This window comes from Magnolia sinica, chromosome 10 (genome assembly GCF_029962835.1).
Source record: "Magnolia sinica isolate HGM2019 chromosome 10, MsV1, whole genome shotgun sequence".
Taxonomy (NCBI): Eukaryota; Viridiplantae; Streptophyta; class Magnoliopsida; order Magnoliales; family Magnoliaceae; genus Magnolia; species Magnolia sinica.
Genome location: NC_080582.1, coordinates 12,362,593 through 12,378,683, shown reverse-complemented (window position 1 = coordinate 12,378,683; position 16,091 = coordinate 12,362,593). Strand labels below are relative to the sequence as shown.

Sequence of the window (16,091 nt, the reverse complement as noted above, 5' to 3'; positions counted from 1 at the left end):
GAATCCCACCTTTGAATCCATTTTTATACAAATCTTACGATTTTATGATTTGAATCCTATGATTTACGATTCAAATCCCGATTTACAATTTAAATTATATATATATATATATAAAAAAAAAAATTTATTTTATTTTTCTATTTTAAGCTTCACTTGGCTTTCATTTTTTGTTTTTAAATTGACAAGGGCTTTAAGAATCATTTAGAAAAAACCTTTAAAAAAGAATTGTTTAGAAGAGGTAAATTATTTTATTTTGTTCTTTATAAGAGATTAAATGATATATCTTCTCTTCCATGTTAAATCATAAAGCTTTATTTATTTATTATTATTATTATGATTTCTTACTTCTTAACTGGTTGAAACACTAAATTGATGTATGACTTATCTGGAATGTTTTTATGAATGGTTATGATCATATTGACTTGTATGGATTGTGGTATGGTGGTTAGAAATCAAAATATCTTTTTTGGTCAGTCTACAGAATCAAATGTTGCTTTTCCAATGTGATTTTATCTTCAAGAAAGGTAACAAGAACATAAATCATTAAAGGATCCTTGCATGGTTTTTAAGAAAAATTTCTTGAAAGACAAAAAAAAGAAAAGAAAAGAAAAGAGAGAAAAGTAAAGAAAAAAAATCCTTTAACACTGCCCTGGCATGGTACTAGGTGCATATTGATGGCAAATGGATGATTGCTAAGTTTTTGTTTTTATTTTTTTTCTGATTTATTTATATTTTTCATGTTTCTAAGAAAATCATAAAAAATCTTACGATTTATGATATAATTTGCAATTCAATACAGTTCAACCCCTATTATGATTTGTGATATGATAATGATTTTGACAACTTTGGGTGCAACAAAAATGCACTCTAAACGAACCAACATCATATCTCATACTTTCCGTTCGTAGATGGGAGTGTCTATTTACCAGTACACCTTACACCTATATCTGTATCCTAGTAAACATTCCAAAGTGTTTTTTTTTTTTTGAAGGATGGAAATTTATTAATTGAAGCAATACAAACGCAAGAATACAGAAAAAAGAAAAAGAAAATGAAAAAAATTACAACGCAACCCATACCTAAACTACTTAACTACAAGCCTCTAAATTATGAGAGACCACAACCCATTCTATTACATTTGATTTCACCCTATGAAAGACTCCCCTTGGATATCCAGAAATGTCCTGAAAGCATCTGTTGTTCAAGCCCAATAGGAAGAGACATCCTCCAGACTGCTCTACCCAATTTACCAAGACCCCAAAGGTTGACTGGTGATATCCACATAACTCCGTTGAACCATTCTCATCTTTCCATTTGTGAAAAACTAAAGAGTGCTGCTTGGTGCTTTAGTCAAGCCGTAATTTGGGTGTATAGCTGTTAAATGAATGTGTTAGTTGGTGGGCGGGTCCTTGGTTGTCAAAGGGGACTCTAGGAATGCAATTGCTTGGGCCTCAACATCATGTCCTCCCTAGAAGCTGGATTTCACCTTGAATGAGTTGCTTGGGCCTCAAATCATGTTTATGTTCAAATTCATCGGTATGGAGCTTGTCCGTTGTTCCCCTTTTGCATTTGTGAATGAAATTTTTTGTTGCCGATAAAATAATTCAACATTTTGGTCAATAGCCAAAACTTTGAGTAAAAAAAAGTGCTTTAACCTACCGTAACGCTTCATCAATTTGAGATAGATGTTGTATTATGTTTGCATTTTTTTTTTTTTTAAAAAAAAAAAGCAAAAAAAAAAAAGAAGAAGAAGAAGAAGAAGAAGAAGAAGAAGAAGAATGAAGTGGAATGCCAATTGTTGTAATAATAATAATAATTATTATTATTGTTGTTATTATTATTATTATTATTTTTTTTTGTATTTCAGCAGTGGTTTATCACACTCCTATTCAACACAAGGGGACAGGAATCTAGCCAAACTAACCAGACTTGCTGCCAACAATAGAAGTTTTGACAGAAGAACCTCAGAAACATCTGCTGTACTTGCGAACCAGGTGAGTTCATGCAAGGGGCATGCTTCTTTGAAGCTGCACTTTATTGCACAAGTAGACTTCCGGCTCATTTTAATCAAGATGGAACAGCAAAATCTAGGGACGCTTCCTAGCCTTTGTAATGAAGGATAACCTCAAATTGCAGCGGCCTTTCATTCAAGCAAGCTTATAAGACTTGGACGAGGACGAGTCCATTTGACTTGTCCGAGTCGACTCGGAATGAGTTAGACCTGATCCATTTGACACCATGAGACAGAATTGAAAGTATGGGACCAAACTGAGTCGGTCCAAATCGCTGACTCGGGAAGTCGTGGTTTCAAGTTCATCTTGAAAGTAATGTAATTGCAATTTGGGGCCAGGATCTCAATTTGAGTGCTAAAGAAGGAAACTAAATTTGGTTCTTTCCATGTTATTCAATTAATAATTGCAATTCAATTCAATAGTGCTTCTGAACACTCCATAAGTTACTCAAGTATATGATCAATTTAAGGCTTTGAGCTCCAACACCAAGAATCTCCTTCCCAAAATTGGAAAAGAGAAGGAAACTTATTTTCTGCAAGACCTAGACTACTGCCCGCATTGACTACCTTTTTTAAAATAGTGGTCAGTCATTCACCATCCATGTGGTGTTAAGTGTATAGAAATCCAGAGTGTCTGAATTGTTGGGCCGGTTTTGGGTGGAGCATAGCCCAAACAATGAGAGTAATTTTGGCCGTTGAAAGATCTCTGACCAAGCTATCCATTTGAAACTCGGACGGTCTGAACTGACGTCCACTATCACATGTGCAGCAGATGGGTCACAGCTATTGAAAAAAAATGGTGGTGAATGCACACTGTAGTCTTGTCCTTTCAGCAATTACAGTGGTCATAAGTCCATGACATTGATGTTTCTTTAGCACTGAATTTACCAAGGAACTTATACTGTAGAAACCAATATCTTACTGCCATCTTAACTCCCTTTCTTGCTTGCCATCTTCTTTGCGATGCGTTTTAGGGAATCATTACCCAGCTCTCTGAACAGATTTCAACGCTGAATGAGAGGATGGATGAGTTCACGTCCCGCATTGAGGAACTCAACTCCAGTTTGACCGCCGGGAAATCTTCTACCAGCCAACAAAACCTGGCGCTGCATGCTGAAGCCTGCAATGGCTCCGCTCCAACGTCCCTCTTTGTTTCTAGTCTGGGCAATGGTACCTTGACCGGATCGTTGTTATCAAATTCACCGTCTTCTAACCAATTGGCTAAGGACTCTCAGTTAGTGGAAGAGGTATGCCCGAAAACATCTCATTTTCTTCTCCTCCGTTATGCATTAATTATGATATTGGCAGGTATATAGCATGCTAGCGAGTCATTGATAGGCTAAACTTAGCAATATGCACCACCAATATCGATGTGTTTTGTTATTTCTTTTTACAATGATACTCTGCAGTTCTATAGATGAGAGATACTCATATACTTACCGCTGAAGTACCGTACTCGAGCTGATAGGGTCACTTTCCGTTCAGATCCCGACCTTGGTTTCCAGTCGGGTTCGGGTTGGATCTGATTTGGGTCCGTGTCAAATAAGGGCATTTACATCTTGGAGCTACCCAATGGATGGATTAGATCGCACACATTTGTGCCCTTTTCACATGTGTGATTTGTAAATGGGTTCTCTTGTGTGCTTGTGGCTTAGCAAATCTCTTTCCATTGACACACACACACACACTCAACATTACATTACTAAAAACAAATCAACTGGACACGACCAACCCAATTTTCAACCAGCTCCAAAATGGTGGAACCAAACCTGATTTGATTTCTAAATGGTTCTGAAAAATTGGACCCAGACCCAGAAAAATTGGGTCAGGTTCATTGGGTATTCGCGGCTCTAGATGCCTGTTGACAAACCCTACTTACTGGTAGGGCTAGTAGCAATTTGTTGGATTGTCGGCTTGTAGGCTAACTACCACAACCTGCTGGATTGGGGCCTGAAAATGAGTTCCATTAAGTAAAGGTCAGGCCCAACCCTTTTAATGGATAAAAACTGCAGTTTTATTCCTTGACCTTGGAGGTGGAAGATTTGGAAAGACTGATTAGAGAGAGTGAGGTCAATTTGGTAGTGTTCAATCTTGGGCGGGATAAAGCACTAGGTCTAGATGGCTTTCCATTGGCTTTCTTCTGAGAGTTTTGGGGTGTGGTGGGTGGAGATGTGCTTCGGTTTGTTGAAGAATTTTTTAGGGGTGATCGGCTAGTTACAGAATTGGGGAACTCCTTTGACGTAGGGCATGAATCAAGAAGCCCGAAGAAGAGTTGAAAATTCAGCATAGTTTGACCGGTCGATGGATCTGGTAGACAAGTTAAAATTCCATAATTGTTGTTGGACAATTTTTGCTTGTTGCGACTGGTTGATAGGTCGACTAATCGGGTTAACAAGTCGAAATTCATTGAATTTTTTATGGGGACATCTTGCGTACATGCACCCCCTCCCCCCCCCCCCCAACAGACACACACACATGTACGCAAGAAGACGGAGGGCCCCACCATTGATCTGGATCGATGACGACGTCCAGAGAGGGCCTCCTAGTTAGAAGACTGAGTTTTGGTTCGTTGGAGTGGGCCCGGTAGTCAAGTAAAGCCTATCATGAGATCTTATGATCGTGGCCCACTAGTCTGATTAGTCTCATATTTTAGGTTTTGCTTATTAATGTTATTTAGAATATCATGGACGGTTTAGATTACTTTGATTAGTTATTATTTGTGTTTACTTCATCGTCAAGTAATAGGTTGCGCACATGGCGCGAGTTTTAGGGGTATAGGGTTTTCTTATAAATAAGCACCTCTTGTAGGCTTTTTTCTCAATGAAGATTAATAAAAATTGCTGTGTTTTCCTGCTCCTTTCCGAGTTATGAAAACCTAATTGGGTGCGAAGCCCTCCCTTCTTCGAAGGGCTAATTACTGTGGTGCAAAGCTGCATTTATCCTGATTCGCTCCCATCTTCTACCATCCACTCTTCTCATCTCCCACAATCATCTGCACTATAAATCTGTCCTTTATTGTAGCAATTTTCCTCTCTTCATCAGAATTCCAGAATCTGGCCCTGCACGAGGGCTGAAACTTCGGCGGAGCACCACGCTCAGGCCGTACATCTGATCGACTTGAAACTTAGAAGTTTTGAAGCTCAGCCCTGGCCGACTAGACCCAAGAGGGCATTTTTTGGGTTCGTGGACCCCACACACGTGCGGCCAACCATTAGCGCACGTGCGTTAGGCCCAACCTGTTGTCCACATGCGCGTGTTGGTTACAGGTTCTCTCTCTCTCTCTCTCTCTCTCTCTCTCTCTCCTCTCTTTCACTCCTCTCTCACCTAATTTCCCTAACCCTAACCCTAGATGATCCTAAATCCCCAATTTTTATCCATTTTCTTGAACCCTAAGGTTCTCCGAATTGAGCCTGTGAATCCCTTGGATTGAAGAAATATTTTTGTGCATGTGTGGATGAATTTACTCTCCTTTGAGCATTGCTTGGTCTATAATTTTACTTGATTCAGTCCTAGCATGTGTAGGCCTGGACCCGCATAGATTCCCCTTGTGTGCTTGACGTTATATGGGATGTGGAATTTTGTGTGATTGTCTCTGAACTAGTGTGATCTAAAGCCTGAAAATCTTGCACATCATATTTGAATTTCATGTCTTGCATCAATTTTAGTTTTAAGTCTTTGGACGTTTGTTAGCCTGTTCGACTGATGGACTTGACTGGTCGACGATAGGTCGAAGGACGTGGGAATTTGCGTGTTTTTTAGATTTTGTTTCATATTCGATTACGACTCTTTTGATTACGTTTTAGGGTTTGTTTAGGGTTATTTAAGCTTGCTAAACTTGTTTTTTTTAGTCAATTAATTAAAATTCCTTAAAATTTTTTATTCTCTCGTGGATTTGAGAATTTTCTTTGTGGATTTAATAGTGCCTTGTAGAGTCAAGGTGTTTATCAATTGAGGAAGACAATGATCAACCTCATCACGTCCTTCCCTGCGTCAGTTGGTAGTAGAGTGATGTTTTTCCTCGGATAAATGGTTTTTAACAATGGGTCGGCAACAATCCCATGGGCGGTGTTCTAGGAAATTGTCCTTTAACAGCGGCGGCTTTTGAAGTGGTGCAGTGAGAGAATCGACAAGTCATGCAAGGGTTGTAGGTTGCCATCGATCGTATGATAGAGGCTGTAGGACAATTCCATGTTTGTGGTGATGATCTGCCTCCGGTAGGCACTGGAATTTGCAATCATGTTGATCGTAGGGCAATGCCGATAGTGAATCGCGGAATCACACCTGAGGAGGTGGGATCCAGTGATGAGGAGATCGATGGCATGATCCTCCAACATCCCATACGAGGCGATGATCGGGTAAATCGGATAAATCGAGAATTCAAGATAAAAGTCGATCTTCTTAGTTTCAACAACCAACTCCACATTGATGACTTCCTCGATTGGCTCCTTGAAGTCGAGCATTTCTTCGACTACATGGAAATCCCTGAAGAGAAGAACGTCAAATTGGTGGCGTACAAGTTGAAGGGCAGAGCTTCGGCTTGGTGGGAGCAACTTCAGCTCGCACGGATGAGGCAAATGAACGCACTAATCTACACGTGGTAGAAGATGAATGTCGACTATGATCAAGTACTGTTCCAACAATACCAAGATTGTCGGCAGGGTAGTCGAACGGTGAGAGATTATGCTAAGGAGTTTTCATTTGGTGGCGCAGAACGATTTTGTTGAAACTGAATCGCAGTAAGTTCCTCGATTCAATGGAGGGTTGTGTGTTGCTATCTAGGATCGGCTTCAGATGCAGCCCGTTTGGACAATGAATGAAGTGATCAAGCTAACCACCCGAGCGGAAGTGTAGCCTGAGCGTTCCAACACAAGGACCTATCCCGCTATTAAGCTAGTTGCTGCACGTTCCAATACACGGACCTGTCCTACTACTAAGTTAGCTGCTACGGGTCCTTCGTAGGGAGCACCACAGGCCAAGTGAAAGAACCTGTAGGGGGTCTCCCTCAACCTCCTACACCTGCAAACCGGGAGTCGGAAAGCGGACAAGTTAGACCCCAAAGGGGCGTGACCACTGCTGCCGGTCCGAGCAGGATCCTGAACCCCTATAGCTGGCCGAGGCCCGACCATTGTTATCGATGTGGCCAACTGGCTTACCTATCAAACACTTGCCCCCAACGACAAGTGGCTAACCTCACCATTAATGATGGTAGCATTGAAAACGCAGGGGAAGACCCGGATATTGATGAATAAGAGCACGCCGCGGATGAAGCAGATTGGGTTCTGCAGGATCACGGTGAGTCCCTAATAGTGAGGTGGCTCTTGTATGCACCAAAGGAGGAGGTATACCCACAACGACACAACATCTTCCGAACAAAGTGTACGGTGATTCGAAAAGTCTGCGATGTGATCATTGACAGCGGAAGCAGCGAGAACATCGTCTCCAAGATTATGGTTGAGAAGTTGTAGCTGAAAACGGAACAACATCTCTCCCCGTATATGATCGAATGGATTAAGAAGATCAGTGAAACAAAGGTAACTGAACAATGCACTGTATCTCTGTCAATTGGTAAGCATTATAAGGACCAAGTCGTATGCGACGTAGTTGACATGGAGGCCTGTCATAAACTACTCGGTCGACTGTAGCAATCAGAACATGACGCCGCTCATAGAGGATGAGATGATGTGTATATTTTTGTCAAGGACAACCCGAAAACCATACTAGCCCCTATGCGCGTAAAGGAGCATCCTGAAGCTTCTAAAGTGGAGGGGCATTCTCTCCTAGCCATACATGACTCTGTGTAGGAATCCAAAGAGACGAGACAAGTCTATGCATTGATTGTAAAGGGGGAAGAGGCAGAGCCCATCATCATTCTCGAGAAACTAAAACCATTGCTACAGGAATTTAAAGCAATTTGGCCTGATGAACTTCTCGACGGGTTTCTTCTTCAGCACCATATTGACCTTGTCCCAGGGTCCAACTTACCCAATTGCCCTCTCCATTGGATGAGTCCGAAGGAGTGCGATATTTTTGCAAGGACAAGTGGAGGAATTGATCCGAAAGGGTCTAGCGAGAGAGAACATGAGCCCATTTGTCATGCCAGCTCTATTAATGCTTAAGAAGGATGGGAGTTGGCGCATGTGTGTTGATAGTTGGGCCATAAATAAAATCACCATGAAGTACATATTTCTTATACCTTGGAGGACATGTTGGACATGCTAAAGGGGATGAAAGTATTTTCCAAGCTGGATTTGAGAAGCGGCTATCATCAAATCCGTATTGGGCCGGGCGATGAGTGGAAGATGGCATTTAAGACCACGGAGGGTCTGAGCGAATGAATGGTCATGCCCTTCGGGCTCTCTTATGCACCTAGTACGTTTACGAGAGTGATGAACCGGATCCTGAAGTCATTCATTTGACGATTCGTGGTAGTTTATTTTGAAGACATCTTTATATACAGTCAAAACAAAGCAGACCATATGGAACATCTTAGACAGGTCTTTTAAGTCCTCATCGAGATCAAGTTGTACCTTAAACTGGAAAAAAAAAAAAAAAACAACTTTTTGACTGAGAGCCTGTTGTTTTGGGTTTTGTCGTGACATCCATGGCCATCCGGGTGGATGACGAAAAGGTGAGAGCCCTTAAAGAATGGCCGGTTCTGACAAACATCCACGAAATACGCAGTTTTCATGGGTTGGTGACATTCTATTATCGGTTTGGGAAGAATTTCAACATCATTGTGGCACCGATTACATATTGTATGAAGAAGGGACCATTTCAGTGGATTGACGATTCTGACAGGTGCTTTGCTGAAATCAAACATAAATTGTCCACAACCCCAGTTCTTGTACTTCCCAGCTTCGCGAAACTATTCGAGGTCAAATGCGATGCTTCATATGTCGAAATTGAGGGAATTTTGTCACAAGAAGGCAGGCTAGTAGCCTTCTACAACGAGAAGCTTAGCGACGCCCACAGAAAGTGGTTGACGTATGAGCTTGAATTGTATGCAGTAATCTAGGCATTGCGACATTAACAACATTACTTGATTCAACGGGAGTTCATTCTTTACACAGACCATCAAAGCTCTCAAATTTATAAATAGTCAGGATAACATGAATTGTGTGCATGCTAGGTGGATTTCATTTTTAAAGGATTTCACGTTTGTGCTGAAGCATAGGTCCGAGCAAGAAAACAAGGTGGCTAATATGCTTAGCTAACGTACAACCTTATTGATCACCATGAGTATGAGGTTGTCGGGTTCGATTGCCTCAAAGAATTATATGCCGATGACGACGACTTCAAGGATGCGTGGATTAGATGCCAGGAAGGTCAGCCCGGTAACCTTCATATTCGGGATGGATTTCTCTTCAAAGGAAATCAGTTGTGCATTTCATGGAGTTCATTGCGAGACCGTATCATCCAAGAGATACATGGAGGTGGCCTCAGAAATCATCTAGGGCGAGACAAGACAATTCCTTACCACTAACCGTGCCAAAACCATCACTTTGGGTACTTTATAATGCCATACAAACGACGTATGACTAATTTATCTACCTGATAAAAGCCCAGAAATAAATATACACAACAATTTGACTAATAATTTACTATATATCTCTTTCAATGTAACTGTAGAATCTCGCTCACCAACCACTAGTGCAACTTGTCTACATCCAATAAATTTTCTTATGCACGAAGGAGCTGCTTATACCGCCTCATTTCTTTCAATTGAGAAGCGACAAACAACCAAAATATTTAGTTCCAAAGCAATTCTAGCTAAATTAGGGAAATCTATTTGAAGAGGCTTGTCCCCCATCCAAATGTCTTCCAAATAAAAAATAAAAAAATGCTACTATCATCTCCCAAAGAGAAACCAACCCTTAAAATTTCAAATTAGACTTGTTATAGCTTTCCAACCCCCCGAGGCTTTATAGAGGGATGACTCTCTAATCCATTGACCACTTTTTTGCACTCAATATTTCTTTCTAAACTTATAATTCCTCGCCACAGTCTTATTGAATAAGCTTCCCTTTAAGCTGATATATTTTTTTCCCCTTATCCATGTCTTAGTGACATTATGAATAGGTTAGATGAAAAATAAACAATTATGCGGGCGCTAGGAAGAAAAACCTTCCATTAGTAATAGTTTTATGACCACTGTTTCTAATGGCGTGGGCCACTTGAGCTTTGGATCTACCTCATTTTTGGGCTCATGCCCTAAAATATGCAGGTAGAAGAGATGCACGCTGTGGACATGTCACATACATCACTATGGGACTCATAGATTTAAGTCAACCTTTTGTTAACTGATTTTTTAGGTAGAAATACCCATGGGCTTTTGGACAGACTTAAAAATTAATAATGAGCTATTTACTGGTATTTACCATGAAAATGAAAAATCAAGGAACCTTGAAAATGAACTGAAATAATGGATGAAAGGCGTGAATATTAAACACATACAACAAAGTGGGCCCTATGGTCACGTCCAGATGCCCCTATTATAACCCCTCCTGCCCATCCTTCCCCCTGAACCCGGCGAGAAGAAAAGAAGGCTCTCTCTCTCTCTCTCTCTCTCTCTCTCTCTCTCTCTCTCTCTATCGATCCATGGCAAGAACATCATCCTCTCCTCTCACTCATCTCTCTCCTCCAACGAGCTTGTGAATCCGATAAACATTTTCCCGCTCATTCCAACAAAAAATCCAAAAACCCGTTAGCGGCAAAATTTCAACAAAACCCCACCTTTGTCCCCTACCCGCATCTATATTAACCCCAGACTCTTCGAACTTCTTAACCCTCTCTTTGTCTGTCTGTCTCCCAAGAAAACTCCGTCTCTCCATGACTCTCCTCCTGCAACGCCCCTCCTTTCATCCTTCAAACCCTAATCCCAATCATTCAATCATTCCCCACTCTCTCTCCCTAACTGTTCGATGCAATCATACCTCATCTCCAATCTCCGATCCCTCTCCAATCTTCATCTCTATTAAATCCTTCGCCCTTGCTACATCACCAATCTCGACCATAGTGCCAATTGCCTCGGCTATGTTGTCAACGGCGTCGGGGACGCTGTTACCATCCACATTGATCCATCCGTCCATCTTGGCTCTATTTCCATCTCCTCCATCCACGACTTTGACTCCAAAAACCTTAGCTTCGTTCCTCTTTGGAAGTCTGCTGGGATCACCGTAAATGCAGTCATGCGCATGGAGCATGCTCAATGTTCGCTTGATGAGCATCTAGATGTCTCTCGAGAAGGGCTTGCCGCTCAGCATCAGCTTTGGGTCAAGCGTCGCCAGTGTAGCTGCTATGGCATTCGTTGTGAACGAGTTGTTTAGTGAGTCCTTGTCGGGTTTGAATTGTAGATGAAGCTCAGTGGCTACTATGTTGACCACATTATCCCTACAATCTTGGGTGAGTTTGTGTTGATCTGTCGCTATAATCCTCTCAACTTGTTCAAGCTCCCAATGCTGGTCGCTGCTGAGCTCTGCTTCTTACTCATCATCCTAGAATGGCGAGGATGCGGGATCCGTTGCCTCGGATGCTCGCATTGGGATCCTTTATACCAATATATATATATATATATATATATATATATATATATATAATCCTATAGTTCTCCTGCAAAAAAGCAATGAAGAAATAGATGATCTCTTGTTTCTTCATCCTACACACACATTAGACATACGTTCAACAGACGTATCTCTATTTGAAGAGGCTTGTCCCTCATTGGCAATGGCGAGCGTACCTGGTTTTGGGAAGACATTTGGGAAGGGGTCGAAGCATTTTCTGATAGTTTCCCACGCATCTAACGCTTGGCTCAAAATCAGTCCGTCACAGTGAAAGAATGTTATGCGGTTATAGGAGTAGTGGTTTGGAATCCGGAATGTAGAAGACATCTTTGGGACCGAGAGATGGAAGAATATGTATCCCTCCTCAATCGTATACAAGGCAACAATCTAGATCAGTCTTCGGAAGATTATTTAGTTTGGCGGCTCGACAAATCGGGATTATTCTCGTTCAAATCCTTTTACAGTCATGTCGCAAAAAAACTATCCTCCTATCAAAGAGGAATCGGCACATTAGATCTAGAAATACCTTGTTCCTCCAAAGATAGCTTCTTTCGGTTCGTTGGTTTGTAAGAAAAGGTGTTGACAATGGACAATCTGAGTAAAAGGGGCATGTACATCACTAATATCTGTCTTTATTGCATGGAAAATGAAAAAACATTGGACCATCTCTTTATCCACTGCCCCTTCACATATCGGATTTGGACTGATATTCTGCTTCGCTTTAACATCCAATGGTCTTTTCCACAATCTGTTCGAGGTTTGCAGCAGGCTTGGCATGGCATAAGTTTTGGAAATGATAGGTCAAAGTTGTGGAAAATGTCTCTTCTGGCAGTTCGGTGGGCTGTGTGGGAAGAAAGAAATGGGAGGTGTTTTAATGACATGTTTAAAACTTTAGAGGGTACTGTCAATAGGGTGATTTATTTTATAGTTGAGTGGTCTTATGCTGTTGATAAACTAAGGATTGTAATCTTCTTTTTCTAGGGGAGTAGTGGAGGGGCTATCTCAGCTCTTTAGCCTCCTTTGTTTTGTTTTTGTTCTCGTTTTTTATAAAAATATCTGTTACTTGTCAAAAAAAAAAAAAAAAAGAGGCTTGTCCTCGTTCAGACGTCTTCCAAAAAATAAAATAAAATGCTAACCATCGCCTAAAGAGAAACCAGCCTATTCCTTAAATTTCCAACTTAGACTTGCTATAGCTTTCCAAGCCCCCGAGGCTTTATTGAGAGACAACTCTCTAATCTATCGACCTCATTCCTCCTCTTCATAGTTCTTTTTTATAACTTGTCTCCATAGATGACTTTGCTCACCCCCAAGCCACCAGTATAATTTCCTTAATAACGCTGGATCCATCATTTTTGAGCTTCTAATACTCACTTCCTTTTCATGGAAAGGCTTGCACACCTCCGCGCAATTCATCAAATGGAACTTATGCCTTTCTTAATCTCCCTGTGATGCAAGCCCATTGATGGGGACATCACACACGCACGCTGCCCCCCCTAAGCACGTACGCCAGAAGGAGGGCTTCACCGTCGATCTGGATCAATGACGACGTCCAGGGAGGGCCTCCTAGTTAGAAGACGGAGTTTGGTTCATTGAAGTGGGCCCGATAGTCAAGTAAAGCCCATCATGGGATCTCATGATCGGGGCCCGCTAGTCGGATTAAGTTCATATTTTAGGTTTTGCTTATTTATGTTATTAGAACATCATGAATGCTTTGGATTTCTTTGATTGGTTTTTATTTTGGTTTACTTCATCGCCAAGTAATAGGTTGTGCACATGGCGCGAGTTTTGGGGTATAGTGTTTTCTTATAAATAGGCACCCCTTGTAGTTTTTTTGATTTCATTGAAGTTGAATAAAAATTCCTGCGTTTTTTTCTGCTCTCTTAGTTTCTGAGTTGTGGAAAAAATTTAAGTGGGTGTGAAGCCCTCCATTTTCGAAGGGCTAACTACCGTGGTGCGAAGCCACGTTTATCCCAATCTGCCCCCATCTCATATCATCCATATTTCTCCCATTCTACGATCATCCTCGCATCAAATCGATCTGTTTTGCAGCCATTCATCTCCCTACAGCCAGTTTTCAGAATCTGGCCCTGCAGGAGGGCCAAAACTTCGATGGAGCATTGTGCCCCGACCGCACGTTGGATTGCCACGAGATTTGGAGGGTTTGTAGCCCCCGGCCGACCAGAGCCTAGAAGGCTGTTTTGGGATTCGACATTCAAGCCCCCAGCTCACATGCAGCCAGTCTCTTACGCACATGCGACAGGTCCAGGCCGCGGTCCGCACGCGGGAGTTGTCGTTTGGTTCAGGTTTTCTTCCTATTTTTCCCTTTCATACTAGTTTTTCATAACCCTAACCCTATATTGCATTATCCCTAACTTATTTGCCCCTTTTCTCACCCTAGGGTTCCTTGAATTGAAATTGGGGAATCCCTTGGATTAGGGACTGATTGTTGTGCATGTGTGGCTGAATTCTATTTCCCTTTGAGCATCGTTTGGTCCATAATTTTATTGATCCAATCCTAACCTGTATAGGCCTGGACCCGTGCAGATTCCCCTTTACTTGAATGTTTGAGCTTTTGTGTGGGACGTGAAATTATTATGTGATTGTTCTGAAATAGTATGGTCTAAGCCTGAAATCTTGCGTATCATATTTAAATTTCATGTCCTGCATCACCCATGGCCCACCTAGGTCCACATGTGTTGCTTTTTGGACTGTTTATTTGCAAATTTGGGGGCCTAAATAAAGGATTATAATTTACTATTTTTGGGAGATGTGAGGGCCAATTTAAAGATGTGATTGAGGATGTAATTGATATGATTCAAGATATGGGCTAGTTTTGGAGATATAATTACCTTCTATGCTTTTTTATTTTATTTTTTAAATTAAGCTTTTACTATATTAAGAAAGATTAGATTGGCTTGTAATAAAATGTGATTGATTTGAAATCAGTCTCTTAATTGGGGGAATTTTAATTAAAGATTCGTTTAGGATCTATGAAAAAAGGTGGTGGTGTAGGAAGTTGGTCATTCGAATATTTTCTTAAAGTTTTTATAAGAGAAGAATGTTAATATAAATAAAGTTCACTCTCTTTCTACTCCATTGTTCTTGTGGGTATACTTTTCTGTTTTTTTTTTTTTTTGCAATTTGGGTATCGAGATCTCATTGACTCGATAATTAGCTTGCACCACCTTGCTATATGAATCTTCTACATTTATCCATGTGATTTAACACTAACATGGGGCATCTAAACAATGACATAAAGTAAACTGGGATATTAAACATTGTCACCTTTATCAATGTTAACCAACCTCCTAGAGATAGATGTCTTCTTTTCCAGCTTAATAACTTACATTCAAATCTTTCCACTACCTTGTCCTGCAAAAGTTTAGTTAGTTTCTCTATACACAATGGGAGACCCAAGTATGTTAAAGGATAAGAACTTTGCTAACAACCAAAGATTCTTGCGTACTCTTTCACCTCTTCTTTGAATAAATGGATTCCCAATAGCATACTTCTATAGATATTCACCCTCAAACCCAAAATTGCCTCAAAATAGGAGGCAACCTTCCTTAAATTGTCTACCTTGCTCACATTTGCATCACAAAATAGAATCATATTATCCGCATACCGAAAGTGAGAGATTTGAAAATCTGATCTATCCACCTTAACCTTCTATTAGATTTGATTCCACACCTCTTTCTAACATTCGACGGAAAGCTTCCTCCACTACAAATAGATATGGTGATAATTGGGTCTCCTTGTCTCAAACATCTCGAAGGCGAAAAGAATCCCTTTGGAGATCCATTAACTAAGATTGAAAACTTTGCCGACTTAACACACACCTATATCCACCTTCTCCATGTTTTACTACAGCCCAAACATTCTAGCATTTAGTCTAAAAAGTTCCAATCCACATAATCATATCCCTTTTCTATGTCTAATTTACGAATCACCTCTTCTTCTTTTTTCTTTCGTATCCGGAGTCAATCGCTACAATCAGAGCTTAGCCGAACAGACCATGTACCCAGTGTTCGAAGTATCAGTATCACTACAAGTTTGTTGACCAGGGATATAGAAACAATATTGATATCGCTGACAACCAGAAATGCGTGGAAACATTGGGGAAACATGGGGAAAATGGTGGAAATTTTCAGTGGAACTTCAGAAGATGCTAAAATACATAAATTTGTATATTTAGGAATTAAAAAATTGTAAAAAGAATGTGTACATAATCAGTTTCCATTTAATGGGGTCCTAAAGCATGTGTTGTTGTAAGAAATCAGTCTAATTATCCCACCAATCCCATCTATCCATCAAACCATCCAACCTTTCATCCAAACATCCATCGATATTTCAAAATATTGACAACATATGATATTTCACCAACAAACCGCCGGCAATTGGAAAGGAAACGAAAGATTGTGGTCTCAATATCACCCATGTTGCAATAACGATAATATCACGATATTATCGTCGACAATTTGAACATTGTATACATCCATGCACCCACAAAAAAAATAAAA

The 16,091-nt window shown here is 40.7% G+C and overlaps 1 protein-coding gene across 3 annotated transcripts in view; it reads left to right on the top strand.

The window, feature by feature from the left end:
• Window positions 1-16,091, top strand: part of LOC131257995 (inorganic pyrophosphatase TTM2-like) — a 54,061-nt gene that overhangs the window by 33,320 nt on the left and 4,650 nt on the right. For 2 of the 3 annotated variants that reach the window (XM_058259015.1, XM_058259014.1), the window contains exons 10-11: window positions 1,868-1,994; window positions 2,986-3,258. In XM_058259015.1, coding sequence (XP_058114998.1) covers window positions 1,868-1,994; window positions 2,986-3,258 — 400 coding nt within the window. The remainder of the gene's footprint in view (window positions 1-1,867; window positions 1,995-2,985; window positions 3,259-16,091) is intronic. The other variant, XM_058259016.1, reaches the window with a different exon arrangement.